This window comes from Silurus aristotelis (assembly GCF_946808225.1).
Source record: "Silurus aristotelis genome assembly, chromosome: 5".
NCBI lineage: Eukaryota > Metazoa > Chordata > Actinopteri > Siluriformes > Siluridae > Silurus > Silurus aristotelis.
In genome coordinates, this window is record NC_139578.1 from 21,281,553 (window position 1) to 21,308,384 (window position 26,832).

The 26,832-nt window shown below is 38.3% G+C and overlaps 4 protein-coding genes across 8 annotated transcripts in view; 1 reads left to right on the forward strand and 3 right to left on the reverse strand.

Annotated features, from left to right (window-relative positions):
- sema4f (sema domain, immunoglobulin domain (Ig), transmembrane domain (TM) and short cytoplasmic domain, (semaphorin) 4F) overlaps window positions 1–2,391 on the forward strand; it is a 54,243-nt gene extending 51,852 nt beyond the window's left edge. For all 3 annotated transcript variants that reach the window (XM_083541293.1, XM_083541292.1, XM_083541294.1), the window contains one exon: window positions 103–2,391. In XM_083541293.1, coding sequence (XP_083397419.1) covers window positions 103–884 — 782 coding nt within the window. In that variant the 3' untranslated portion in view covers window positions 885–2,391. The remainder of the gene's footprint in view (window positions 1–102) is intronic.
- Window positions 2,392–5,088: 2,697 nt separating this feature from the next.
- On the reverse strand, window positions 5,089–10,905 carry LOC310726085 (transmembrane protein 185A-like). The gene is made up of 7 exons (XM_083541295.1): window positions 10,697–10,905; window positions 10,180–10,356; window positions 8,720–8,927; window positions 7,744–7,827; window positions 7,101–7,277; window positions 6,812–6,935; window positions 5,089–6,192 (listed from the first exon to the last, which is right to left on the reverse strand). Exons 1-7 carry the CDS (start codon window positions 10,732–10,734, stop codon window positions 5,948–5,950), a joined length of 1,053 nt encoding a protein of 350 aa, XP_083397421.1. The 5' UTR covers window positions 10,735–10,905; the 3' UTR covers window positions 5,089–5,947.
- Window positions 10,906–11,347: 442 nt separating this feature from the next.
- Window positions 11,348–16,324, reverse strand: ankrd46b (ankyrin repeat domain 46b). Of its 2 annotated transcripts, none has more exons than XM_083541296.1 (4): window positions 16,200–16,324; window positions 14,187–14,529; window positions 13,344–13,502; window positions 11,348–12,745 (listed from the first exon to the last, which is right to left on the reverse strand). In XM_083541296.1, exons 2-4 carry the CDS (start codon window positions 14,495–14,497, stop codon window positions 12,529–12,531), a joined length of 687 nt encoding a protein of 228 aa, XP_083397422.1. In that variant the 5' UTR covers window positions 14,498–14,529; window positions 16,200–16,324; the 3' UTR covers window positions 11,348–12,528. The 2 variants fall into 2 exon arrangements, with proteins under 2 accessions (XP_083397422.1, XP_083397423.1); XM_083541297.1 differs by lacking the exon at window positions 16,200–16,324 and adding an exon at window positions 15,768–16,020.
- A 2,944-nt stretch (window positions 16,325–19,268) lies between these two features.
- col4a6 (collagen, type IV, alpha 6) overlaps window positions 19,269–26,832 on the reverse strand; it is a 75,767-nt gene continuing 68,203 nt past the window's right edge. For both annotated transcript variants that reach the window (XM_083541299.1, XM_083541298.1), the window contains 10 exons: window positions 24,484–24,555; window positions 24,263–24,382; window positions 23,899–24,015; window positions 23,539–23,700; window positions 23,257–23,355; window positions 22,982–23,128; window positions 22,182–22,298; window positions 21,722–21,913; window positions 21,244–21,530; window positions 19,269–20,820 (listed from right to left, as the gene is read on the reverse strand). In XM_083541299.1, coding sequence (XP_083397425.1) covers window positions 20,560–20,820; window positions 21,244–21,530; window positions 21,722–21,913; window positions 22,182–22,298; window positions 22,982–23,128; window positions 23,257–23,355; window positions 23,539–23,700; window positions 23,899–24,015; window positions 24,263–24,382; window positions 24,484–24,555 — 1,574 coding nt within the window. In that variant the 3' untranslated portion in view covers window positions 19,269–20,559. The remainder of the gene's footprint in view (window positions 20,821–21,243; window positions 21,531–21,721; window positions 21,914–22,181; window positions 22,299–22,981; window positions 23,129–23,256; window positions 23,356–23,538; window positions 23,701–23,898; window positions 24,016–24,262; window positions 24,383–24,483; window positions 24,556–26,832) is intronic.

Sequence of the window (26,832 nt, forward strand, 5' to 3'; positions counted from 1 at the left end):
TTTTTTAATCTCATTTCATTTAGTGTAAACTAATGAACTTTCTAACTAGATTGAATTACTATGCTTAAAATCCCCCCCCCCCCCCCCCGCTCTTTTGTGCAGAACGTTGCTCTCCTGAGATAAAAGACTTGCCTGTATCAGAGGGGCTGCATGTGTTGCTGCCCTGTGTTCAGGTCTCTCCTCGTCCCTGTCACTGGAAACACCCACCCCAAAGACACACCCGACGCCATCTTTCTGACCTGGAGGTACGGGTCACTTCTGAAAGCAATGGCACCTACATGTGCTTCTGTGAGGAAGCCGGGCGGGACCAGCCAGCCTGTCCCAGGGCTGCATTCAGACTTCTGCTGCAGGAGCCGAGAGCCAGTTTGAGCGCCTTGCAATCATCCAGCCGTCAGTTTGTGGCCAGCTACATACTGTCTTTCCTCGTTGGTGTTGCAGTTTGCGTCTTTGTCGTGTGTCTTATTTGCCGGCATCACAAGAGAGGAGGAGGTGGTCATTTATCATCAACCTCAGAAAAGGGGCGGGACCTGTTGCCCTCTTCAGATACGCCTCAGTCACCCAGCAGCTCCAGTCTGTTCTCTGAGGCAGTACCCTTTGCAGATAAGAGGAACGGGACATTAAATGGCCATGGAGGTCATATTTCTGAGAGGAAATGTGGTTATATTTATACTAATTCAAGTGGACTTAAGCTGCAAGATACATCACTCCACCTGGTGGATGAATTCCCTGGCCGAGAGAGGGCAGGGCTGGAAGGAGAAGAGGAGGGACTAGGGGATGGACTTAGTGAAATAGGGGAAGGACTATCAGGACTGGAGGAAGAACTTGCTAAGCTACATGTGCTCAGAGGAGCACCATTAGCACAGTGTGAAGAGAGCTCCATTTGAGGACACATTGCAGAACTGTACACATAAAACACATGTACATCCTTGACACTACCTATGATTTTGTGTGGTAGCTTGTAGCAAATCTGGGAATGCAACAATTTAAATGAAGTACATGAAAGGCATTTGGCCTGCAAACATGCATACACACTTATTTAGAAGCTCTAAGATCTTAGGGTTAGATCTAGCACAGTGTGTGTTCACAAGTGTGTGTGTTACTGGCCAAAGGAATAGAATCAAGCTTTTGTAATTGCTTTACCCACTGTCCTCAGCCTAATCACACACTCCATGTACTCCTTGTGGCATGTGTGCATGTTTAACCTCTATCTGGGCTGTTCTTAGCCCATGACTGAAAAATCCAAATCCGTCTTGGACTCTCATGAAGCGAGAAGTCGGACCAAACCGTATTTGAGTTTGAGGAACCAAAAGATCAATCAGCTTTAAGTTTCCTTAAAGTTTTCGCACTCTCATTGTTCACTAGTAACTTATTACAGTAGGTCTGCAAAGGTGTCCAGTGGTGGGATGGAAAGATAAACCACGTCTGCCCACTGCACAGGAACACTAAGAGGTGCAGCAAGACCAATGTGCTGAAAGCAGTGGTGGTATGCATATGGTCATATAAGAGCTACAGGTGAAATTTCAACAGCCCATCAATAAAGATTTAAGTATATATCTTAATTTAACCTTATAAATAAACCAGAACACTTCTGAATACATTCAGTAAAGAAAAAAAAACCCATCTTACTGCAGTATGTATTAGTTTCCGTATAGAAATTGTATTCTAGGCTGAAACTATAATCACCAAAGTAAAGCAGGGAAATGTGTGTTGAAAATGAAAAGGTTATGGTCATATTACGAAATTAAAGCTACACTTTTGACTTGACAGGTTTGTTGAATAGTCATAACAATGTCTTTAACAAATATTGTACATTTTTGTGAATATTTCATTGTTTATTTTGTTGTGACATATTTAATCCTTTCCACCATTGTAACAGTCTGAATTATTGTCTGTTCAGTGTGTCACTGCCATTTGTCTTCCTGTGATCCCTCTGTTTAGTTGTTTTGGTTTTTGGCGTCGGTAACGTGTCCGTTTTGTGTGATGGAAATGTAACACTCAGGATTCTACGTTCAGCCTTTTGATCTTAAACATGTAGTCTATTGTCAGCACATGGTAGCATGATAATCATAGGTACATATTTATCTCTATAAGAAAAGAATGATTTCCATACAATACTTTACACTGTCTAAAAAAAATTCATGAATGATTATAGATTGACCTGTTATTCCTGAGTGTTATGTTTCTTGGTTTTTTTTTTTTTTTTTTCTTCAAATGTATAATATAATTTTAATTAATGTACAGATGTTATATTCTAAGGTTTTATTTTTATAATTTATATAATAAAAATAAATGTACATTTGTTTTTAAACAGAGATGTTTGTGTGAGCATGACTGTATGAAAGAATTGTTTTTTGGGGGGTTTTTTTATAAATAAAATAACCCTGACTGAGACAGCTTTTATTTTATTTAATATACCGGCCCACCCGGCACCAACAACCAGGTCAAGGTCTCAGATGTTTGATGGGAACTTTAGGTGCTTGGTCTGTAACTGTTACTGTGCCTTGTGCTGCTCTCTCATGATTGGTCAACTGTATAAATATAAAGGTGTACACAATAACAAACAATTCGGTCCAGTTGTGTTTGTACGGCACTTTTAACTATGGACATTGTCCCAAAGCAGCTTTGAATCGATAAAGCTTATAAAATGTGAATTTATGTATTTCTGCAAGCCAGTGGCAACAGTGGCAAGGGAAAAACTCCCTATGAGGAAGAAACTTTGAGAAGAACCAGACGCGACAGGAAACCCATCCTTATTTTGGTGACTCCTAATGTCCATTCATTATAGTATTACCATTGTTGAGATGTGCTGTGCACTGATGGACGCCTAAAAGCAGAACTGTTCATGGAGACATCATTTCTGAATCTTTCTAGCGAGTGTTTATATTAATTACAGTCCAAAACCATCCTCATAGTTTCTCAGTAACGTCATGGATCTTAAGGCTGTTCATGTAGAACTATCCAATGCACAGAGTGGTCTCCAAAGAAAGAACTCCTCCAGAGGTATGGTGTGTGAATCAGGCGGATCTGAGACCATGAAAGGGACAGGATCACAGGCCACTGGTACCGCAGGAGCGTTAGCTAATTAGTATTAGCATCGAGGTAGTGCTCATTTTGTACATGAGCTTTTGAACCGATCACAGCACAGTGGTGCGTGACTGTGTCACAACAAATAGACCATGTGACCGTTAGTGATGTGTGTGATGAGGTTGGGATTTTAGCTGTTTTGTTAAATTAGCAACAGCAGCCAGGGGATTGGATTTAACAAGAAGGTATTGAAATGTATAACTTTAATGCTCTTAGGAAGTAAATGTGTTTCGTGTTGTCACAAAAGTGTTTGTGTGGCCTCGCCTTTTTCTGAAAAGAAGATACCAGGCAGGCATCTCAGTTACATGAGCAAATCAATAAATAAATTAAAGACTTTTCTACCAAGAGATCTGATGTTCAAAAACAAAATGGTTATTAAAGCACATGATCGCTAGTAAACTTTCAACTATTTTGAAATGGGGTTTATTCCTAAAAGATATTGTGTACTACAGACTTCACCACTATCATTCCAGGTTTTAATCATGTGTTTGACAGTTTTAACCAATTTTAGCAGTTTCAAAAATGTCCTTTTCTTTTTTTATGCTCCTTTTATGATCCTTCTAAAACATCCCAAGACAAAAACCTTCAAGTAGATCAACAGAATGCTGAACAGATGTCTCTGAGGCCCCCTAGTGGCTGGCTGCAGTATTAACAGCATGAACTTCTTCAGCAGTTTGAGCTACATGAGCTGGTCTGTTGGATCAGCCTTAACCGCCCACGTGCGTCAATGATCCTCGACCGCCCACGACCCTGTCACCGGTTCACCATTATTCCTTTCTTGGACCACCTTTGATAGACACTGACCCCTGCAGACCGGGAAGTTTTGGATCTGCTCTGACCCAATCGTCTTGTCATCACAATTTTTCGCTCAAATCCTTACACTTGCCCATTATTCCTGCTTCTAACACGTCAACTTTGAGGACAAAATGTTCACTTGCTCCCTAATAAATCCCACTCACTAACATGTGCCATGATGAAGAGATAATCAGTGTTATTTACTTCACCATTCATAATGTACTAATGTTATGTTATGCCTGATTGATGAATATCAATAATTTGACAAAGGTCACACACTCTTCCACATTATAACTAGCGAACCAACATGAGTTACTTCAGTGATGAAAACAGAGCAGCTAAATGTAACTCAGATTCATGAAAATTCCTAATTTACTATATGAACACAGCAAACTAATAAAAGTAGTTTTAGAAAGGTTAGTTATTCATTCGTTTTGAAAATTGACAAAACAGCAATGTAGGTTTTAATTACTGTGTACATCTCCTACTTTAATCTTTGGATAGATGCTCATGTCCAGATTGGAATAATATATCTGTATAACAGCCACCTACTGCTTTATCAACACCTTGGGTGGTTCCATGAAATTCCAGAGTAAGAACGGGAGCTTTGAGGATGGATTTAGACTGTAGTTAATGTTCACAGTCTGCTACATCGACTCAGGACTACTTTTTGCTTCTGATCATCATCACTGTACCCCACAACATCTTATATCTGCTAAAAATGGACATTCGGTCAGATTCAGATGAGGACGTGTTCCCTCTTGAGTCTGGTTCCTCTGAAGGTTCTTCCTTATGCCATCTCGGCGAGTTTTTCCTCATCAGGGACAAACTTACTTATAAAGAACATTCACTTTTAATTACCACATTATCTGTGTAAAGCTGCTTTGAGACAATGTTCATTGTTAAAAGCGCTATACTGATAAAAATGAATTGAATTGAATGAAAGCATCTGTGATGCTTTCAAAAAAATTTACATAACGAACAAAGAATATTCAGCTCTCATTTAATATTCTATTCCTGAAAACCTGGATATTCACCTCACTTAATTTCTTTCCTTTTTCAAACACAAACAAGTCAACGATCATAAAGAAATAAAATCAAACTTTCAGAATAACAATATTAATGACAATCTGTATACTGTACCTTAAATCAAATGACCTAAACATCTCTCTTCAAATCGGTTTACTGATAATAAAATGAATTATGAAAAAGCTTTCAAATGTTTAATGTTCAGTAGAACAAACAGAATAGATTCAGGGTTGGTCCAGGAATAAGACATTAGCAGGGTTAAGATGAGGCTCAGTCTGTCTTTGTCTTGTATCTCCTGCAGTTTTTGGGGTTTCGGTTTTTATAGCCGTCAGACAAATCAGAGCAGAGTACAAATATCAGCCATACATTTCAAGTGCTTTAACGGCTGTTGCTTGAGTTATTTGCACATTCATGAAACACTGTTCATTTGTCTCAAATCAGACTCATTTTAACACTACAGCTGACCACAAAAATGTTAAAAGCAAGAACTTGAATATTTACATGAACAATTTTTCACCGGTTAGGGAAAAGAAGTCCATTGTAATTTTTCACAATAAATCACAATGCACTCTTACGGAAATGTAATTCAGTGTATAAAATCTCCAACCATTTCTTTAAAAAATATGCTAAATACAGAAATGCCAGTGAAGAAATACAGAAAAAAAAATACAATACAAGCTCTAGGCTCTCGATCAGCAAACCTGTGCTGAAGACAAGGATTTAGCAGTTTTCTATTTGAAAGAAAAAAAAAAAAAGCCTGAGAATTTTAATTTGGACAAAAGAAAAGTGCTTTAATGTAATATTATAATTTACTACAAGCTATACTAAAAATTCCCAATACGCAGCCAAATTCCGATCGACGACTCCATTATTGATACCAGCTCTTTTATAATTTCCCACATTATTCTTAACAATATCAAGTATACCTGAATTGTGTTATTGGAAGGAAAAAAAAATAAAAAAGAAGACGAAAAAGGAACAAAGCAAGTACTGGTTCCTGGAACGCTGTATAGTTCTTGTACACAGACTGCAGTTACCTTCAGTCAGGTATGTCTAAAGACAGTTTAGGGGGCGGGTCGAAATATTTCTCAGGGAATGGCATGATCTCTACTCCTTTGTGGAAGAACATGGGGGCGACTTTTAAAGGCTCAGGCACAGCATGTGTCTCTTCATAAGTGTCAGAATCGTCATGCTGGAGGTTGTAGGAGATGTTGCCGTACTCTCGTAGGAGGGGGAAGAGCTCCAGAAGGAAAAGGCAGAAGTCTTTGCGGATGCCGAACCACCCTGTGCAAACGTGTGCAAACAGTTAGAACGAAGAAATTCATTGCAAGTATTGTCATATTCATATCAAACAACGAATCATTACTCAGAACTTTACCATTACTTGCCAACTCCACCATGATCCCACATGTATTAGCAGTTGCTTCTCATTTAACTTGAGTTTAAGCTTCTTGCTTGTTATTTAAGCAAAATCTCTTAACAACATTGATTCACAAATGACTACTTATACAGGAGAAGCAGTAGCTCAGTGCTTAAGGCTCTGGGTTACTGATTGGAAGGTTTTGGGGCTGTCACTGTTGACCATGCCCTTGACCTTCTATGCTTCCTCCGACCCCAGCTTCCTATCATCACTGTGATATGTGGAGAGCGGATTTCGGTGTGCTGTAAAGTAAACATGACCAATAAAAAGCACCTTCACAGTAGAATGTCTTCTAAAATTCAGTCACAGAGAACATGCCTCTTTAAGTCTAATTACAGTGTATTTGCATTAATGCGTAAAGTTTTGGCACACATTTATTCACATTTTTGTATTGGGGTCAGATGAAGAGCCACATCACATGATTCGGCAAAAATACACCATAAAGCATTGTTTAAGGCAGCAGTGTCATATGTAACTACTCACAGTGATTCCCGCCTTTCTGCCCAAAAGTGCTGGCCATGAGAGTGACCAATGAGAGCCACAAAGGCACAAAGAGAGACACATAACTCAATTTGTTATGTCCGTCCAGTTTATAAACCAGCAAGATCTGAAGCAGAGAACAGACGCAGGTTAGCTTTACAACCGAGGCTAAGACGAACAATCGTGCTAGTTTGATTTTCAGTGATGACTGCATCGATATTTTACATCTAAACCCTGCCAAGTACTGGATTATCTTCAAGAAAATGTACAAAGTCAGCAGAATATAGGGCACCTCGAAGATCAGAAGTGGCACCACGATGGTTATCCAGCTCACAGCCATGGTGACGTAAGTGCGACGCTGCTCTGCGATGATGTCCACAGAGCGCAGGAAGAGCATGGACCAAATGATATAGTAGAGCACGACCAGACACAGGAACGACATGAGGATCCACAGGGGCACACACACCACCTACACAGAAAACAAAAGAAATATAGTCATTAGTCCAATGATCTTAACAAATAATGCCTTCTACAACATTTCCTGTTTGTGGTTTTCATACATTATGCTTTCTGTAGTGAACAATTGTAGCTCCTCTGCTACAACTCTTCCTGAACTAATGTAACATTATCGCTGAATTTATTTAGTAGTGTGTATGAGGTCACGCTCTGATATAAAAAACAAACAAACTAGATTTTACTTTTAATCAACAAAATATTGTACGATTTCATAATAATTCCATAATATATCAAATATTTTATAGGTTTAATATGTGATTTTTTAGAAATCAGTGAGAATATGACTGGATATTTATGGATCTGAGCATTTCCAACCAGCATAAAGGTGTTGAAATGGTGCCACATTTTACTATTGGTGCCATTTTGTTTTTTTACATATTGGACAAATAATTTGAAATGATTCACAGTATGTATCTTACCAACCAGTCCCAGGCGATGATTTTGTCCAAACGCAAGGCAATAAAAATAAACTGAAGAATGTTGACCGAGCACATTATCTCCAACTGAGAGAGAAAACAAATACAACATGTGAGCCATTGTTCATGTTTAATTCATTCTGAAATACACTGGTCAACTGGGAAACTAAAACGAATCCCAGGCTAAAGATTTTTGTGCTTGTAATCAATTTTACTTTTAATCTTATTTTTATCCTTTATATTTATTAAGCACTGATTAACAGGGACTTGAACAGCAAATGATGGATATTTTCTAACATTGAAAAAATAAATCATTTTAGACATTTAATAATAATAATAATAATAATAATAATAATAATAATAATAATAATAAAAAATAGATAATATAAATAATAATAATAAAATAGATAATATAAATAATAATAATAATGATAATAATAATAATATAATAGATAATATAAACAACAATAATAATAATAATAATATAATAGATAATATAAATAATAATAATAATAATAATAATAATAATAATAAAAAAAATAATATTTATTATTATTATTATTATTATGGTATAATTTAGAAGGACTTTCAAGTGTCAATGCTTTATAACAAAAAAGTTTTCTGACATCTGAAAGTCTTCAGGAACAATTTCTTTGAGTTTTTTTGGTAATAAGTTACATTTTATTTTATTTTTTTTCTTCACGAGAAAGAAAGAATGGCTGATGAGGAAACAACTGTTTGTAGTTGCAATAATTTAAGTGTAAATTTTCCCCATGAACGATCCACAATTTTAAAAGTTTAACTACATATGCTAATTTTCATGGCACAAGAGGAATAATTGACTTCTGGATACACTTTGGGGTTATTCACTTTGTGGTTTGTGCATCACAGCAATCTTGTTTTAATTCCTTTAAAACAGATCGATGTGGTTATCTAATGTACAGATTTGTGACCGTGAATGTGCATGAAAGTTTCAGACCTCCAATGAGCGGTCATGGCGGAACCCCCACACGCAAGCAGCCACCGACATCGGTGAAGCAAAAAAGAGGGGCATGAAGACAAGCAGCCAGACGTAGGAGCCCCTCTCGACTCTGTCACACACCAGGACTTCAAACATCAGCAGCAGAATGTGAATGGTCACTGCTATCAACATGGCTTTGAATTCCACATGCGTCTCACCCTCTACTCTGTATATGTGCACAAACATAAAGCAACAAATCATTTATTACAACTTATACAATTATTATGCGGTAACAAAAAATAAATCCATTAGCAGTTACTTCCTTTGAATGTTTGTTTCTTTTAGAGGACACTTTCGCTACACTGTCATTACAGCTCTAATAGAATGGAACACTGTAAAGAACCACAATGAAATGAGCTGAAATGGAAAAGATTATAAAATTAACAACCTTAACGATAAGCTTGAAGGAAAAGCCAGAACGGAAAGGAGAGAGTAATTATGCTTGGAAAGTTCTGCTATAATTTGAGAGTCTCCCAGTGTAATGTACATTATATAATCTAAGCCTGGTAACATCATTATATTAGATGAGTGATAGCAGGAGTGATTTGTGATAGAAGAGTGAAAGGGAAAGTTTATAGGACTGTGTTGAGGCCTGAGATGTTGTAGGTTTAGAGACAGTGGCATTGAGTAAAAGACAGGAAGTGGAGCTGGAGGTAGCAGAGCTGAAGATGTTGAGGTTTTCGTTGGGAGTGATGAAGATGGACACGAATAGAAACAAGTTTATTAGAGGGACAGCACATGTAGGACGTTTTGGAGACAAGGTGAGGGGGGCGAGATTGAGATGGTTTGGACATGTGCAGAGGAGGGACACGGGGTATATCGGTAGGAGAATGCTGAGGATGGAGCCACCAGGAAGAAGGAAAAGGGGAAGGAGGTTTATGGATGTGGTGAGGGAGGACATGCAGGTAGTTGGTTTGAAAGAGGCAGATGTAGAGGACAGGTGGGTGTGGAGACAGATAATCCGCTGTGGCGACCCCTAATGGGAGCAGCCGAAAGTAGAAGAAAACCTTCTTATATCTAGCTTATTACATAAATCACTAACAACCAAAAGCAATAGGCACTGTCAGATATTAGACATGTTTCAAATGTCAGGAATAGTTTACTGTTATTAAACTGTGTGTGATATTTGACCCAGATAAACCTTTGCACAAGAAGATAATTGTACAGATGTTATCCGTGGCATGACTGGTTTCTCTGACCCAAATAAACTTCTGTAAATCAGATAACCAGTTTCTCTGATTTGTAATCAGGTTCCTCATCTCTACTCATCTTTTTATCTTCTTCAGCCTTGTAAATGTGCATGCACATGGGTAGAATTTGTATAGAGTAACGTTTTAAGTGGATGAAGAGAAATGAAATAAAAAAATGGTGCAATTCTATTTATCAGTTTGAGATAAAGATCAGTATTTGTAAGACACCTGTATCGTGGGTTACTCGCCCACACCCCAGTCCCAATTGAGGCTCCGATGACAACCAGAAGCTTCCAGAGCCAGAGGGGAGTGAACACTGCCCAGTAACTCCACTGAATAACTCCATCCAGCTTCAGAGCCAGCAAAATGGAGAACAGCAGAAGGGAGGCATAGATGAGGAATTTGCTGCGACAGAACAATTCAATCAATATCACCAAAAGCTTTTTTATCATTACCAGAGACATACAAGATTCGGGCGTTCAGCAGAAACTAATGTATCTTAAACATGTTTATAATGAACACAGTGTGTACTGACTGAAGAAGGATTAGTAACATTATATACTGGAGTTTATGAATGTGAATATGTCTAATTACAATATAAGGATAAACATCTTTTTAGGGTAAAATTGTTTTATCCCATTCACTATACACTCTTCTTTTTATTATTATTATTAACGCTAATGTTACATCACACACTATTATATGTGAAACATCACTTGGCTTCAGTTTCAGCATTAGCACTCACCTGGGATTAAAATCCTGGAAAAGTCCTCTTAGATTCATGATCAGAAATAATCGCCAGGTTTTAACTTCGACACCATGGTTTATAACATACGAGAAATCAAACAATAATCTCCGGTGATTTTTTTTTCCCCCTTTCTCTTTAGATTGTTAGCTAGCAGGTTTGTTTTGAATGTCTACTTCCGTTTCCGGTGCACGGAGGAAATCAGACAAGTGAAAAGTCTGTACTATTGACGGTAAGCATTTGGGCTCAGCTCACAAATAAGAACCGGTTTTTTGGGGCAAAATAAATTTTTATTATTTATTTATTACCGGCTAACGTTTGGGATTTTTTTGGTTTGTATTTCAGTGTCAAAATATGACTATAATTGTTGTATAATAATAAAAATCAGGCATTTTATTTGCTGCCTTGCTGATTATAATTACTTAAATAAACATTGTCAGATGAAACACAAATGAATCTTTGTAATCTAAGTTATTAAAATCAGCAAGGCAGCAAATAAAACATGGATCTGTGTGGCGAGGTTGTTATTAAGTATTAAAGCTGCTGTCTGCTTGCTCTATTTATATAATTTTTAATGCATTTCCTTTAAAATATAAATAAATAAATAAAAAGCATATCTTATACAAGCGGCTCATATAAGGGAGACTCATACATGAGTATCTTAAATTTAATAGTTCACCATAAGGAAAGCTTCCAAAATGAAACAACAGTTAGTGCTGTTAAACACATTCAAAATATTTACAAGTATCCAAAGGATAAGTAAACAATACGCAGAGCCTTCATTAAAACACTGATTCATTTTACAGTTGGTCAAATGCTGCTGTAGCAACGTCTATTAAACTATAATAATAAACAATAATAATAATCATCATCATCATCATCATCAAAACCACTATAGAGAGAAAAAATGCCACATTTGCTTCTGCATTCTTGAAATATCAGGTTTTGTTGTAGACATTGCTAAACATGTTGTTCCTCCAATGTAATTCCAGGTAACTGAGAAAAAAACCCAAACATTTGAAATAAGAAAAAAATAGATGCTTGTACAGACTATGATAATGGACATGACAGCATCTAACAGAGGCATGCTGCACTAATTTACATTCTAAGGAGACATCTGTGATCATAAGTGCCCTTAAGTCATCAATGATCAATTATTACAATTTTTCCTTGCCCCTTTTCATTCGTCACTGATTTTTCCTATTTTACACATGTATAAAGAAGCTGAATGATGAATAATGGGAAAAGAAGAAAAAGGGAACAGACCCTTTTTGGTTTCATATAACAATCACAACATACTGACATGAAACAGAATGTGGTCGAACCAGTAGAAGGAATCAAGTCTGAGTTAATGACAAGATCAAATTTGATAAGACAAATAAAAGTACAACAACTTATAACTACATTCTGATCATCTATACGACTCAACAAATGATACATTAAAAGAAATACAACACATGTTTGAAAGACAAACAATAAATAAATTCAATTGCAGTATGAATAAACTCCTAAAGCTTGTCGTGAATGAATAATAATATAAAGAAATGAAAATGTACATTCATTCGAAGTAGGGCATCATTCTGTAACGCTGCTAATAGCACACCATAACAACAACTTCTGTCTCATAATGTTTCTCCACATGCTTTAAATACTTCATGTTTTTAAGACCTTTGGAAAACCAGTAGCCTGTCAAGATACGCCTTCAATTCAGTTTCACACAGAATTCGAGTTACTTAAGAGCTAATTCGGATGAAGAAAATCATTGAATTGTATAAAACACAGCTTTGTTGGATCTGAGACTAGATTTAAAGCCGAGTGCATGTGTGGTCTTTTTAGTGGACCAGCTCCAGCTGGCTGGCAGAGAAGGGCAGAACCCCACTCACATAGTAAGCAATGCCCAGAGAAAGCAGAGCGATGATCAACAAAAGCAGGAGAACCCTCCAGAAACCCAGATCCTCCACAAACTCCTGCCAGGTCGAGCGAAAACTGGACAGTACACCCTCACTGTTCTGCAGATTGGGGTTCAGCAGTGAGTGGCTCTCCATCGCACTAGGAACAAAAAAAATGTAGGGCAATTAAATGTAAGTAAACTGAAACATTAGATCAGTGGTCTCCCACCTTTTTTGCACCACGGACCGCTTTAATGTCAGACAATACTTTCACGCACCGGTCTTTAAGGTGTGGCGGATAAATACAACAAAATATAACGATACCGCCAGCATAAAAAAACTGTATTTTCTAAATATAATAAACGTGAATCAACTGTGTTGTTTTTTGTTCATTTTGCCGGCTTGGGGGTTTTAATTTAGCGGTAATGTATTATGTGTTAGCGGCTGGAGCAGCCCCTTCTGTGCGGCCCGGTTCCAATTGACCCACGGACTGGTGCTGGTCTGCGGCCCGGGGGGTGAGGACCACTGCATTAGATCATTACAATATACAAAGGATACTCACCGACTTCCTGTATCAGCATACAAAATCAAATCCCAGCTCTGAAATCATTTTTTAGGTTTCTTACTTACGTATTCTCATCAGTGAGCCTGCTATGTGCACTGTGCATAAATATACACCTGGGGCAGATTTAACAAAACTTCAAATGGGCTTCAATATGAGCTAAAAGTGAGGACAGCTGGAGTCTCTTCCTGCTCACCTCTCACTCTCGGCCATCTGCATGGTCTCTAGTTTGGAATGAGTGCCTCTGTTGAAGCCCTTCACCTCCTGTTCCTCCAAACCCTCCAGCAGCCGAATGGCATCTTTATTCACGCCTCGCCGCTTGGCCAGCACCAGAGGAGTCGAGCCATTATGATTACTGATCAAACACAAACAACACACAGCCTACTTTCAGGATGCATCTTATACAAAAATTTACTAGAAATGAGTTTGCACAAAGTTGAGTTTCTGATTTGGAGTTTTGAGAGTCCACACAGAGCACAAAGCCATTGTTATACATATGATGATTAAATACACAACAAGAGACACAGGATTTTCCCCAATTTTTCATTCTGGTTGTTCCTTACCAACTGAATGTAACTCTTATAGCTACAAATGACTTGTAGTAATGACTCGCTTTCACCATGAACCTGTTTCTCTGGTATTTCATTTTGCTTGTTTAGCTGTTTAGTAGTCGAGACACAGTTCGGGGAGACGGCCAAATTATGAGCCGTCTTAATCTCAATTCTTTCAACACACTGGAATATTGTCTCCGTTTCACAATGCACCACAAAAAACAGGAACCAGCGTTACTCACTATGTACACTTACTGTAATTTTACTGATAGGGAGCTTAGAAGCTAACCAAGGCTTAAATACGGCTTAAATTAAATTAAATACGTTTCTAAACTTGCTGTCATTAGAAAAAAAAACTGCATGCTGAGTATCAACTCTTCTGTAGTAAAAACACATGGCATTCATTCAATATTAAGTAACTATCCAGCAATTCCTTAGCGATATATTTAATGCTTAGACCACTCTGAAATTATCTTAAAATATTTTACCAGATGTCTATCTTGAGGCCATTAGACACGAGGAACTGGATGGTGTCAACATGTCCACACAGATGCAGTGCAGTATTTCCTTGATAATCAGTGGCGAGCAGATCTGCTCCAAATTTGTGCAGGAAGCGGCAGATTTCCACATTGCCTCGTGCTGCTGCTAGGTGAAGGCCGGTGCGACCACGGTTGTCACGGATGTTTGGATCACAGCCTGTCTCCAGAAGCCGTCTGGCGAATGCTAAGTCTCCATCAATGCAGGCCTGCAGTAACGGCACGCTTGTCTGCGACGTGTCATTGATGAAGACATATGACATGTCCGAGAGGGTCTCTGAATATTCCAGCGTACCTAAAAAGTAGAATAAAAAAAGGTCTAACTTTCTTTCACTTTTTAGAACCCATATATATCAAAATGAATTACAGCAGATACAGCATTTTAGGAGCTAAAGTTATTAGGTGCATAATATCTTTCAATCTAAATAAGCACAATGTGTGTTTATAGCAGGCACCTGCAACCAGACACGTGCAGTTTACACACATGTTCTTATTGCAAATAGGAAAGTAATACTAGTAACTGTATTATATTAGTAGATAAAACTCAGAAATGCAGCACATTTCACAAAATGTTATTAGAAGATCTAAACACAGACTAAACGCACACCACATATCAGGATAAGACTTCAGCATTTTTAAAACGTCAACAATCAAGGACACAAAATTACGCATGTGATGTACATGCACGGTTTTCATAAACACGAGGTTAAAACAAGCAGGGGCATGTTAGAGACGGTATTTTTTTTTTACAGGAAAGCATGCAACCTCGACCCTTTCTGTAGTGAAAATTGTACTTTCTTTCAATCAAATCACAATCACTTACTATTTTCATCACAATCTTTTAACAAATAATCTCATAACTGAAAAACAGAACTTTTAAATAACAGTACAGATTTATTGTCCTCTGAATATAACAACATGCAGCCATTATTGTCTAAACAACTGGCAACAAAAGTAAGTACACCCTAAGTGAACAAAACTGTGTCCAAAGTGTCAATATTTTGTGTGAGCACCACTGTTTTCCAGCGCTGCCTTAATCCGCCTGTGCATGAAATTCACCAGAACATTGAACATCACATCAACACACAATACTTAAAACTTAAAGAGTTATAATAAGACAATAATCAGGTTTCTTCATCGTCTCAGTCTCAGAGTTTTTTCTTGTCACTGTCATATCTGACTTTGGTAGGACCAAAACCTGAACCTTCTATGAAGCTGCTTTGGTACAGTGTTAAAACAATCATTCGACATGGTACAGTGGATACAAAGAAACAAGTCAAAACACTATAAACCTCATTACATACAGCTTGTGGTCAGAATCTGTGATCCTCATCTCTACCTTTGGATCCTTAAACTATTGAGTTATTAGATTTACATTAGGAATGAGATCCGTCTGGGTGTTTATTATCAGTCCTCCCCCGTTTGGAGACTGTTAGTAGACGGAAAGTCAGAGAACTACGACATTTCCTAAACGTCATAAACCCAATGAGTGCGTAAACAAAGAATAATGAAGAGACAAACACACGACTTTACCTGCACTGCGGCATCATCGCACTGACTTTCTGCAATACTGTTTAAAAACACTGGGTATCAATTTCCTTTTGAATGCACACTGTGGCGACGTGTCCTGCCCCGCCTTATACACACTATAATAACCACCCATCCATCCATCAGCTCAGTGTACACCACAATAACACCACCGAGCAAAGCACACACACACACACACACACCAGTGTAGAAACCATTCACATTAACATATCCATACATACACATGCCATCACATTTACACAAGTTCATCTGACGCAGCTTAAATAACATACACAGAAATAATAATAAAAAATAAAATTAATGCAAATATTAAAATTGCCCTTTCCTGTGTTAGACCCAGTGCTTTTCATATATATATATATATATTTTTATATTTATATATATATATATATATATATATATAGGTATATTTTTTACCTGTTTGTAAGTGCCAAATCAGTTGAGAAAAAATGTTATTTCCACAGAGGGATTGTTTGTATTGATGCTGAAGACGCTGCAATATCTGTAAGGTTTGCGACTAAAGCGCCACACCGCCATCTACAGCCCTGGAGGCTTTAAACTCAAAATGAGTCTGTTAAAATACATTCATTCATTCATCCATTCATCCATCCATTGATCCATTCATCTATCTATCTATCTATCTATCTATCTATCTATCTATCTATCTATCTATCTATCTATCTATCTATCTATCTATCTATCTACAGTGAGGAAAATAAGTATTTGAACACCCTGCTATTTTGCAAGTTCTCCCACTTAGAAATCATGGAGGGGTCTGAAATTGTCATCGTAGGTGCATGTCCACTGTGAGAGACATAATCTAAAAAAAAAATTCCGAAATCACAAGATATGATTTTTTAACTATTTATATGTATGATACAGCTGCAAATAAGTATTTGAACACCTGAGAAAGTCAATGTTAATATTTGGTACAGTAGCCTTTGTTTGCAATTACAGAGGTCAAACGTTTCCTGTAGTTTTTCACCAGGTTTGCACACACTGAAGGAGGGATTTTGGCCCACTCTTCCACACAGATCTTCTCTAGATCAGTCAGGTTTCTGGCCTGTCGCTGAGAAACACGGAGTTTGAGCTCCCTCCAAAGATTCTCTATTGGGTTTAGGTCTGGAGACTGGCTAGGCCACGCCAGAACCTTGATATGCTTCTTACAGAGCCACTCCTTGGTTATCCTGGGTGTGTTTTTCGGGTCATTGTCATGTTGGAAGACCCAGCCTCGACCCATCTTCAATGCTCTAACTGAGGGAAGGAGGTTGTTCCCCAAAATCTCGCAATACATGGCCCCGGTCATCCTCTCCTTAATACAATGCAGTCCCATGTGCAGAAAAACACCCCCAAAGCATGATGCTACCACCCCCATGTTTCACAGTAGGGATGGTGTTCTTGGGATGGTACTCATCATTCTTCTTCCTCCAAACACGTTTAGTGGAATTACGACCCAAAAATTCTATTTTGGTCTCATCTGACCACATGACTTTCTCCCATGACTCATCTGGATCATCCAAATGGTTATTGGCAAACTTAAGACGTGCCTGGACATGTGCTGGTTTAAGCAGGGGAACCTTCTGTGCCATGCATGATTTCAAACCATGACGTCTTAGTGTATTACCAACAGTAACGGTGGTCCCAGCTCTTTTTAGGTCATTGACCAGCTCCTCCCATGTAGTTCTGGGCTGATTTCTTACCTTCCTTAGGATCATTGAGACCCCACGAGGTGAGATCTTGCATGGAGCCCCAGTCCGAGGGAGATTGACAGTCATGTTTAGCTTCTTCCATTTTCTAATGATTGCTCCAACAGTGGACCTTTTTTCACCAAGCTGCTTGGCAATTTCCCCGTAGCCCTTTCCAGCCTTGTGGAGGTGTACAATTTTGTCTCTAGTGTCTTCGGACAGCTCTTTGGTCTTGGGCATGTTAGTAGTTGGATTCTTACTGATTGTATGGGGTGGACAGGTGTCTTTATGCAGCTAACGACCTCAAACAGGTGCATCTAATTTAGGATAATGAATGTAGTGGAGGTGGACATTTTAAAGGCAGACTAACAGGTCTTTGAGGGTCAGAATTCTAGCTGATAGACAGGTGTTCAAATACTTATTTGCAGCTGTATCATACAAATAAATAGTTTAAAAATCATATATTGTGATTTCTGGATTTTTTTTTTTAGATTATGTCTCTCACAGTGGACATGCACCTACAATGACAATTTCAGACCCCTCCATGATTTCTAAGTGGGAGAACTTGCAAAATAGCAGGGTGTTCAAATACTTATTTTCCTCACTCTATCTATCTATCTATCTATCTATCTATCTATCTATCTATCTATCTATCTATCTATCTATCTATCTATCTATCTATCTATCTATCTATCTATCTATCTATCTATCTATCTATCTATCTATCTATCTATCTATCTTCAGTAGTTGCTTACCCTGGGAACACTGGACTTTTCTCTGATGTGAGACGGGATTTCAGTTAATTTTGATTTGTATAACACAATCACAAAGCAGTTTTACAGAAATAAAAAAAATATATACATTTCAAATTCATAGATGATTCCCTATAAGTTTGGAATGTTGGGGGTTTAAGCTCTGGTATTGCCAAGCTGCCACCCTTGAGCAAGGCCCTTAACCTTCTTTGCTCCAGGGGCACCATATCATGGCTGACCCTTGTATTGTATTGATGCTGAAGACGCTACAAATAAAGGCTATTCTATTCTATTCTATATATTCCTAATCAAGCCACTGGTGACAAACTTTCTGAGAGGATTTAAGGAAAAAATACAGGGTCCATACTCAAAAGAGAACCTAATTTTGGTCACAAACAAATTTTCATTCATTATAGTTTTATGATTTTATTGAGGTTTTATTCACTGATGGGGACCATTATGGAAATTATAGCCCTGAGTCATTGTAGCAGCTGTTTATATGAATACCGAAATTTCAAATTCATTTTTATTGTTTAAGCCTCTTTAGTAATCTCATGTATCTTTAAGCTGTTCATGCAAAGCCATTCCCAATACCAGTGAGTAGTTTCTCATTTATGAAACCTCTATCCAGAAGAACAACGGGAAGTAGCAGGCAGGTCCGGAGAGCAAAAGAGGGCAGGATAAATGGGAATAAGATGCCATAGAGACTAATTCTGCAGGTAAGAAGTGGAAGTGACCGAAAGATCTACACTTGTACAAGTAGAGCAATTTCAAGGGAAAATCAAAGACCTGGTGCTGCTCTCTATTTGCAGTTGTGTGCTAGAGCTCTAGTTATTGTTCAAAACATGTGCCAACTGATATGCGAGAAAAAGCATCCAAATTCTGCAGGTGCTCAACTTGATTGTTAGTTAGCAAATCATATGTTTAGCTATACACCTTGTTAAGTCTTTTAGTCAAATGTTGAACTCTCACACAAAAACAAACTTTATTAAAACTTTTATAAAAACTTTATTAAAGGTCTGTAATGTTATAAATGACAAGTCAGTGGGTCAATTCTTATAATTTATTTTTTAACAATTTATTGATTAGGGAGCAGAATTATACATTGAAAAAGCTTTGGTTAAAAAAAAACCCAGAACAATAAGATAACAAGAATTTCTGCACCAAAACTAATACTGAAAAATCAGCTTTGTGACAAACTCAAATTTATGTATGGGAAAATGTATTCATGTAACTCAGTGTAAGGAAAAAGACAAATACTGTTAAAAATATACACATCAGGATATATATGACTTTATAAACCATCCTAAATGTACAAATCATACACATTTTTGCAATTTACTACATGGTTTCTTACTTACCAAAGGATGAAACTGCAATTTAACGTTTTACAGAAAACCTTTGAAAACCATGCTGAAAACTCAAGGCTACCAAAGAGAGCTTAAGAGGCAAATGAATATAGTGGTTATATATTTACCTATCTCTTTAAGAGACTTTGCAAACACACTGTAGTAACACTAAAGGACAAACATCTCCAGGTCCTGTAGTTAAAGTTTTGGATGTGGAAAGCAGTGAATATGTGCAGCTGAAAGGCTCCTTGTTGGTAACATTGTAGTAAAGGTGACATGGAAATAAGGTGAAATATAAGCATGCAAATTATATAGAGCAGGAAGTCAATTATTTAGTGTTAGAATATATGAGCCTTTTTTTTTATAATGAGATATTTGGCGCAGCAATTGTCAAAGTGGAATGTTCATTTTCTACAGTTGCTGATACTCATATTTTTTACCCATATATTCAATTCAGTGCAATACTTTAAGGGTACATGTGAGAAGATAATATAATTTACAAGTGTTAACTACAAACCATAGTCTTTGCCCACTTTCCCTAATCACAAACAAGCAATATATTATAGTTTGTTCCATATCTCAAAGAATTCCCACCCAAACATGTCATTGTTGAATCACACTAGAAGTTTTTGCTTGTGTTATAAAATGCCTGCAGTCTTACATTAATGTTTCAGTGCTTCCCATTGGGGATTTGGGACACACTCTCCGAGGTAGCCATGAATATATAAGACAAACTTTGACTAGTTAAAATAAAAATAAAAAACATTGCAGTTTCTCGTAGCACCAATGATGATAAATGAAATAAGAGGAAAAAAAAAATAAAGTTTTACTTGGAGCCCCTTGCTGCTTTAACCATGAATTTGTAGAAGGCTTCAACAAGTACCATAAGTCTTATATAGTCAGTCAGTGGGTCAGAGAATATTTGTGTTCTCATTTCTTGTTCTCTATTCTTTGTTAAAAGTCCCCTCTCCTGTCCTGGAGTGTGCACAGGCTACAAGATTTTCATGCAGACTTGGCAACGGCTGATGCGGCCACGGTACTGAACTCCCTTCAGGGTCTCTGATTCAGGACTTTGTGTAAACTGCCTCTCCGGTTGCACAGTGGTTAGCCAGAAGCTATGCTTGTTGTTAAAGAAGAAGCAGGTGCCCCGAGCTCCATTGCATTCGATAAAAGGTGTTGCACGGAAGTCTTCCAAACACGAGCCTGGAGAAACCAGTGACTGTCCACCTCCCTCAGCCCCTGCAGCCGTGTGCTGATTAGAGGAGAAACAGCAAGTTACCATACAACCAACGCAGAAAAAAAAGAAAGGCTTCTCTACAGCAACTCGTACAACAGGAAAATAACAACTGTGAGAATTATTGAAATGAATTTGAGCTGTGTCTGTGGTGAAGAGATAAAATAATGATGAGATATGATTAAAATGATAGATTTGAAATCAAGTATCTTAAGAAGGTAATTTTTTTCTTTATTATGTAGTGGATAAAAGTTTATAGATTTACTAATCCAATGTATTAATGTAATCTCATTGCTAACCCAATTATAATATACCCAATTACCCAAAAATATATACTTCCTGTCAGTTAGTTAGAGACAGGACTCTTGCTGTCCAGAAGACTGGAGTTTTTTCATGTATACATTGGCATTGTACAATACAATACAACATTCTCATACTCACCATAAGGAAGGAGTAACCAATCCACAGGCTTCTCCACCCCTGTGGACAGGGGGGAATATTAATATCTTGACTGTGGACAGCCACAGCTTGAGATAAAGCTTCACACACTGAACAACGGCTGATGTATTGTATAATCTGCTCATTGGCCACAGGCATCATGGGAATCGGTGCTGATGTAGAGAGCCAGTAGGACTTGTCATTGCGACTGGCGTAATAACAGAGCTCATTGCTTGTGCAGTAAAGAAAGGGAATAGTATTGAAACGAGGTAGACACGAGCCAGCCAATCCTGTGAAATCAGAAAGAAAGTTATAGAGAGAAAACAAAGAATGGGAGGCCATTGGAAGAAAAAGAAATTTAAAGAATTATAAAAGCTTATATCACCTTTCTACTGGTATTTGTCTTTTTGTACAAAAATGTCCATGTTTACTGAAATTATTATACACTGTACCAAATCTCTAATGTCTTGAAGTGTCTTACCTAGGTCTTGGTTATGGGCTTTCTCTTGTCCTTCTACATAAAGCAAGCTGTATCCATCCCACAGCTTGTCCATGCCCTGGGGGCACATCGGCACCTGGCTGGACTGACTGTGCTTTACTAGAGTGTAGCCAATCCCAATGGCACGTCCAGGCAAACCTGGAAGACCTGGTTTTCCCTGCCTACCGGGAATACCTAACAATGAGAAAAAGTAAATCAAAGGCTGCAGGAAAAAAAAGCTTTTTAAGCTTCATCCCCAAATCTGGGGATGAAAAAAAACCAAAAAAAAAAACAGTTGACTACTTATGATTAATACCTGATGTTGTTTGCTCGTACTGCATCATGTATAAACAGTACATTCCCAAACAGTACGTTCCAATTTCAAACAAAATCCCCTTTCTCTCACTGCTCTCAGGCCTGGTTAAAAATAAATAAATATATAAATAAAAAACATTCAACTCACCTTTGTCCCCAGCAGGTCCCTGATATCCTGGAATTCCATGGTCTCCAATAAGTCCTGAAGGTCCAGATGGACCAAGGCGACCAGGTTTGCCAATCGGTCCAAACTTTCCTTTGGGACCTTCAGGTTGTAAAAAAAAAAGAGACAAGTACTGTACAAATGAAACACAGTGAACTAAAACCAAAGTGAACTGTAAACGGGTTTTTTTGTTCAGAAAAGATGACAAATTCACAAATGTGAATTTATTAAACATGTGAATGTGTTATTAAAAATTTAGTGGTTGGAGAAACCTTTAGCAACTAATTAGGTTAATTGACAACAGGTCAATTAACCTAATTGGGTATAAATAGTGTATAGTAGACAGGCAAAGTCTCTCATAAGTAAAGATTGGCAGAGCTTCACCGATATCTATACAAATTTTAGAACAATTTCAGAATAATGCAGTATAATATCTCATTATTTACAGTACATAATTTCATCAGAAGTTTAAAAACCTGAAGAAATCTCTACACAAGAGACAAGGGCAAAAATCAATATTGGATGCCTGTGATCTCTGTGCCCTCAGGCGGCACTGCATTTAAAACGAAAAATACAACAAAGGACACCCAGAACTGTTGAGCAGCTAGAAACCTGCAGTGTCCCTTTTGTTCTACAACCCAAAACTTTTTTGGAATTTGGGTGGTAGAACAAATATGATGTATTTCAGATAAAACAAGTTAATATTGACACTAGACCATAACTAATTATTACAATGTTCTGGATATGAATAATTAAAATTTGATTAACTGTAATGTGCATCTCACCTGGGCGTCCAGGAAAACCAGGTTGGCCTGATGATCCGGTATAACCAGTAAGGCCAGGGGCTCCATGTGGACCCTGAGGCCCAGCTGGCACGTCCCACACTGGGCCTAAAATAATAGTTCCTGGAAGGCCTTTGCTACCAGTTTCACCTGAAAAAAAGATATAGAGTTCATGAAATGAGTGTTAACTTCAAAGTAGAATATGTTTCATAGATTCACTGGACTATAATCTCAAATGCTTGCTTTTCGCCATTAAAGAAATGTGTTTATTTACTGACCAATAACTCCTTTTGATCCCTTGCTACCATATTTTCCCTGATCTCCAGGGAAGCCTGGACGTCCTGTTAGACCACTAACTCCAGGGTCTCCTCTCACTCCTAAAGTAGACGGAAAAATATTTGGTATAATACATTTAATTGACTTTCAGATCATGTAAAAATGCATAGGTACTTTTTTTGAAGATTGCGTAACAAAATAAATAAATATACACCCCATGAAGCCATGAAGCTAGTACTCCAGTATATTGATTGGTAATGTTATAAAGTCTGCGCATATAATACCTTTGAATCCAGGGTTGCCATGTCGGCCCTGTTGTCCTGGCAATCCAGGGTCTCCACGGTTCCCAGGGATTCCAGGTAATCCAGGAAATCCAGGATTTCCTCTGTCACCCTGATGTGTTCCAGGACCAGCTGGACCAGGAGGACCAGGGGGGCCAGTACGACCTATAAAAAAAATAAAAAATAAATAAATAATAATAATAATAAAAAGACATGATATAGCCATTTCACTGAAATCTCACTTAGACAGGGAGACATATATTAAAGCACTGTCATCAAAAAGGCATGTAAATAACTTTTTGGTCTCTTTGCTTCCTCTGAAAAATTATTTTAATGAAATGGACAGTCACTAAAAAGTCTTACCTTTTTCACCATCTAGTCCAGGAAGACCAGCATCTCCTGTTGGACCAAGAATAGCAGAAGTGGATGGAGCCCCACGAGGACCTTGAGGACCTGGGAACCCTGGCTGTCCAGGGTAACCTAACAAAGACAAAAATAATAGGATCAAGATATTGGGACAAATACTGCCACATAAGGATGTAAAATCAAAAAGTATGTCTGGACCTTGAAATGCAATTTAACAATTGCATGTCATACTGTGAATGGTTATGTACATTATTATGTTTGAATTTTAGTCATTGCATTTTATGCGCTTTGTGCTGCCAAGAAAAAAATAAAAAAAGACCGTATTTAACAGAGCTGTTTATAATTTCTATTATTTTCTTACCAGTGTCTCCTCTGGCTCCGTTTATTCCTGGAGATCCTGGTGCTCCGGGCAGCGATGAGCCTCTCTCTCCCTTTAGTCCATTTAATCCGGGCCCACCAGGCTGACCACCCTCTATTGCACCTGCATACAAATTTAACTGTGTTACTTTGAATTTTAAGTAGATTGGCTACCACTGCTGTGTGGAGCAATTTAAAATACAGAAAGCATCAATAGTATTTTACCAGGTAATCCCGGTTGACCTTTGGGACCTGAAAGTCCATAGAGTCCATCTAAACCAGGGGATCCAGGTAACCCTATAAGAAAATTGGGAACAAACATTTACAGTTACTAGAATTGTAAAGCAATTATGTTAAGTTGCAGTAAATAATATAAGATGTGACTTAACTATCTTTGGGAATTTTAGAACTTCTCTTGTTCATATGATTAGAGAAGACATCTTTGGAGGTATGGAAGTCAGTAGACATGCATGACGTATAAAAACAACATATCTACTGTGTAGCAAACACAGACATTCTGGCTGTAACTGTGGCAGAAAAGTTTGCCAGTGACATCAAGAGCACCAATTTTTTCTGTGTTTACCTGGTGGAGAGCCTCACCTGGTTCCTCACCAGGTGCATAGTCAAGAAAGCCCAGCAGCCTCTTTTCACCCATCCTCACAACTCTCTATACCAGACTATTCAAAACATCCTGATCAGCCGCATTAGTGCCTAGTTTGGGAATTGTGCCATCTCAGATCGCCCTGCAGTGGTTAGTGAGGACAGCTGAGAAAATTTTTAGCGGTCTCATATTCCTCCATTATTTACACCACAAGCAACATCCACAATGCTACTAGCATTTAAACTGACCACTCACACTTCACACACCTGCTCATGCCTCCTGGAATAAGTAACAAAAGCATATGGGCCCTCACAACCAAACTGTATAACCGTTTCTTCCCCCAAACCATTTACTTGTCTATACAAAGATACACTGATATACACTGATACACTCACTTCCAATCAAATTAACACCTTATTTGGTTCTTTGCACAAAAACTACTGCTAAATCACCAAATATGTACATTTAACCTCCTACGACCTGGGTGTCCACATACGTGGACATTGTGCACAATGGTGTCTTTATTGTTCTCTGTAGATACAGACCGAGTGTCCCCATAAGTGACATCATTTTTTTCTGAGAAGAGCTTCATGTTCAAAGAAAATATATGATTATTATAATTATTGGTTCTTCCTAACCCCAAATAACTGAAAGAAATCTAAAATGCAAGCCAAACCAAAGCTTAGGAGGTTAAAGTATTTACAGTGCACCTGGAAAGTATTCACAGCGTTTCACTTTTTCCACATTTGGTTATATTACAGCTTTTCTTTACATAAGGGAGATGTGAGTCACACCATGAAGTTATGGGAGAGAGTAGTGGAAGACAGGTTGAGAGAAGAGGTGACCATCTGTGAGCAACAGTATGGTTTCATGCCGAGGAAGAGCACCACAGATGCCTTATTTGAATGTTGATAGAGAAGTATAGAGAAGGACAGAAGAAATTGCATTGTGTTTTTGTGGATTTAGAGAAAGAGTACAACAGGGTGCCAAGAGAGGAGTTGTGGTACTGTATGAGGAAGTCAGGTGTGTCAGAGAAGTACGTGAGGGTGGTGCAGGACATCTATGAGGACAGTGTGACAGCAGTGAAGTGTGCAGTAGGAACGACAGACTGGTTTAAGGTGAAGGTTGGATTGCATCAAGGGTCGGCCTTGAGCCCTTTCCTGTTTGCAGTGGTGATGGACAGGTTGACAGACGAGGTCAGACAGGAGTCTCCATGGACTATGATGTTTGCGGATGATATTGTGATTTGTGGTGAGAGTAGTGAGCAGGTTGAGAAGAGCCTGGAGAGGTAGAGGTACAGAAGAGGTACAGAAGTTGGAGAGAAGGGGAATGAAAGTCAGTAGGAGAAAGACAGAGTACATGTGCGTAAATGAGAGAGAGGGCAGTGGAATGGTGCGGTTGCAGGGAGAAGAGGTGGAGAAGGTGGTGGAGTTCAGGTACCTGGGGTCAACAGTGCAAAGTAATGGATAGTGTGTTAGAGAAATGAAGAAAAGAGTGCAGGCAGGGTGGAGTGGGTGGAGAAGAGTGACAAGAATGATTTGTGATAGAAGGGTATCTGCAAGAATGAAAGGGAAAGTTTATAGGACTGTGGTAAGACTTGTGATGTTGTATGGTTTAGAGACAGTGGCCTTGAGTAAAAGGCAGGAGGCGGAGCTGGAGGTAGCAGAGCTAAAGATGTTAAGGTTTTCGTTGGGAGTGACGAGGATGGACAAGATTGGAAATGAGTTTAATAGAGGGACAGAGCATGTTGGACGTTTTGGAGACAAGGTGAGGTAGGTGAGATTGAGATGTTTTGGACATGTGCAGAGGAGGGACATGAGTTATATTGATAGGAGAATGCTAAGGATGGAGCCACCAGGAAGAAGAAAAGAGGAAGGCCAAGGAGGAGGTTCATGGATGTGGTGAGGGAAGACATGCAGGTAGTTGGTGTAAAAGAGGCAAATGTAGAGGACAGGGTGGTATGGGGACGGATG

What these genes read in the sequence shown, in the direction of transcription:
- ankrd46b (XM_083541296.1), bottom strand. Translation starts at nt 14,497, where the DNA reads ATGTCATATGTCTTCATCAATGACACGTCGCAGACAAGCGTGCCGTTA. An exon ending in GGCCTCAAGATAGACATCTG is followed by an intron (nt 13,503 to 14,186) that starts GTAAAATATTTT and finishes GTGTTTGATCAG; the next exon opens with TAATCATAATGGCTCGACTC. An exon ending in CAGATGGCCGAGAGTGAGAG is followed by an intron (nt 12,746 to 13,343) that starts GTGAGCAGGAAG and finishes TTTTGTTCCTAG; the next exon opens with TGCGATGGAGAGCCACTCAC.
- LOC310726085 (XM_083541295.1), bottom strand. Translation starts at nt 10,734, where the DNA reads ATGAATCTAAGAGGACTTTTCCAGGATTTTAATCCCAG. An exon ending in TTCCAGGATTTTAATCCCAG is followed by an intron (nt 10,357 to 10,696) that starts GTGAGTGCTAAT and finishes GTTCTGTCGCAG; the next exon opens with CAAATTCCTCATCTATGCCT. An exon ending in GCAGAAAGGCGGGAATCACT is followed by an intron (nt 6,193 to 6,811) that starts GTGAGTAGTTAC and finishes ACGTTTGCACAG; the next exon opens with GGTGGTTCGGCATCCGCAAA.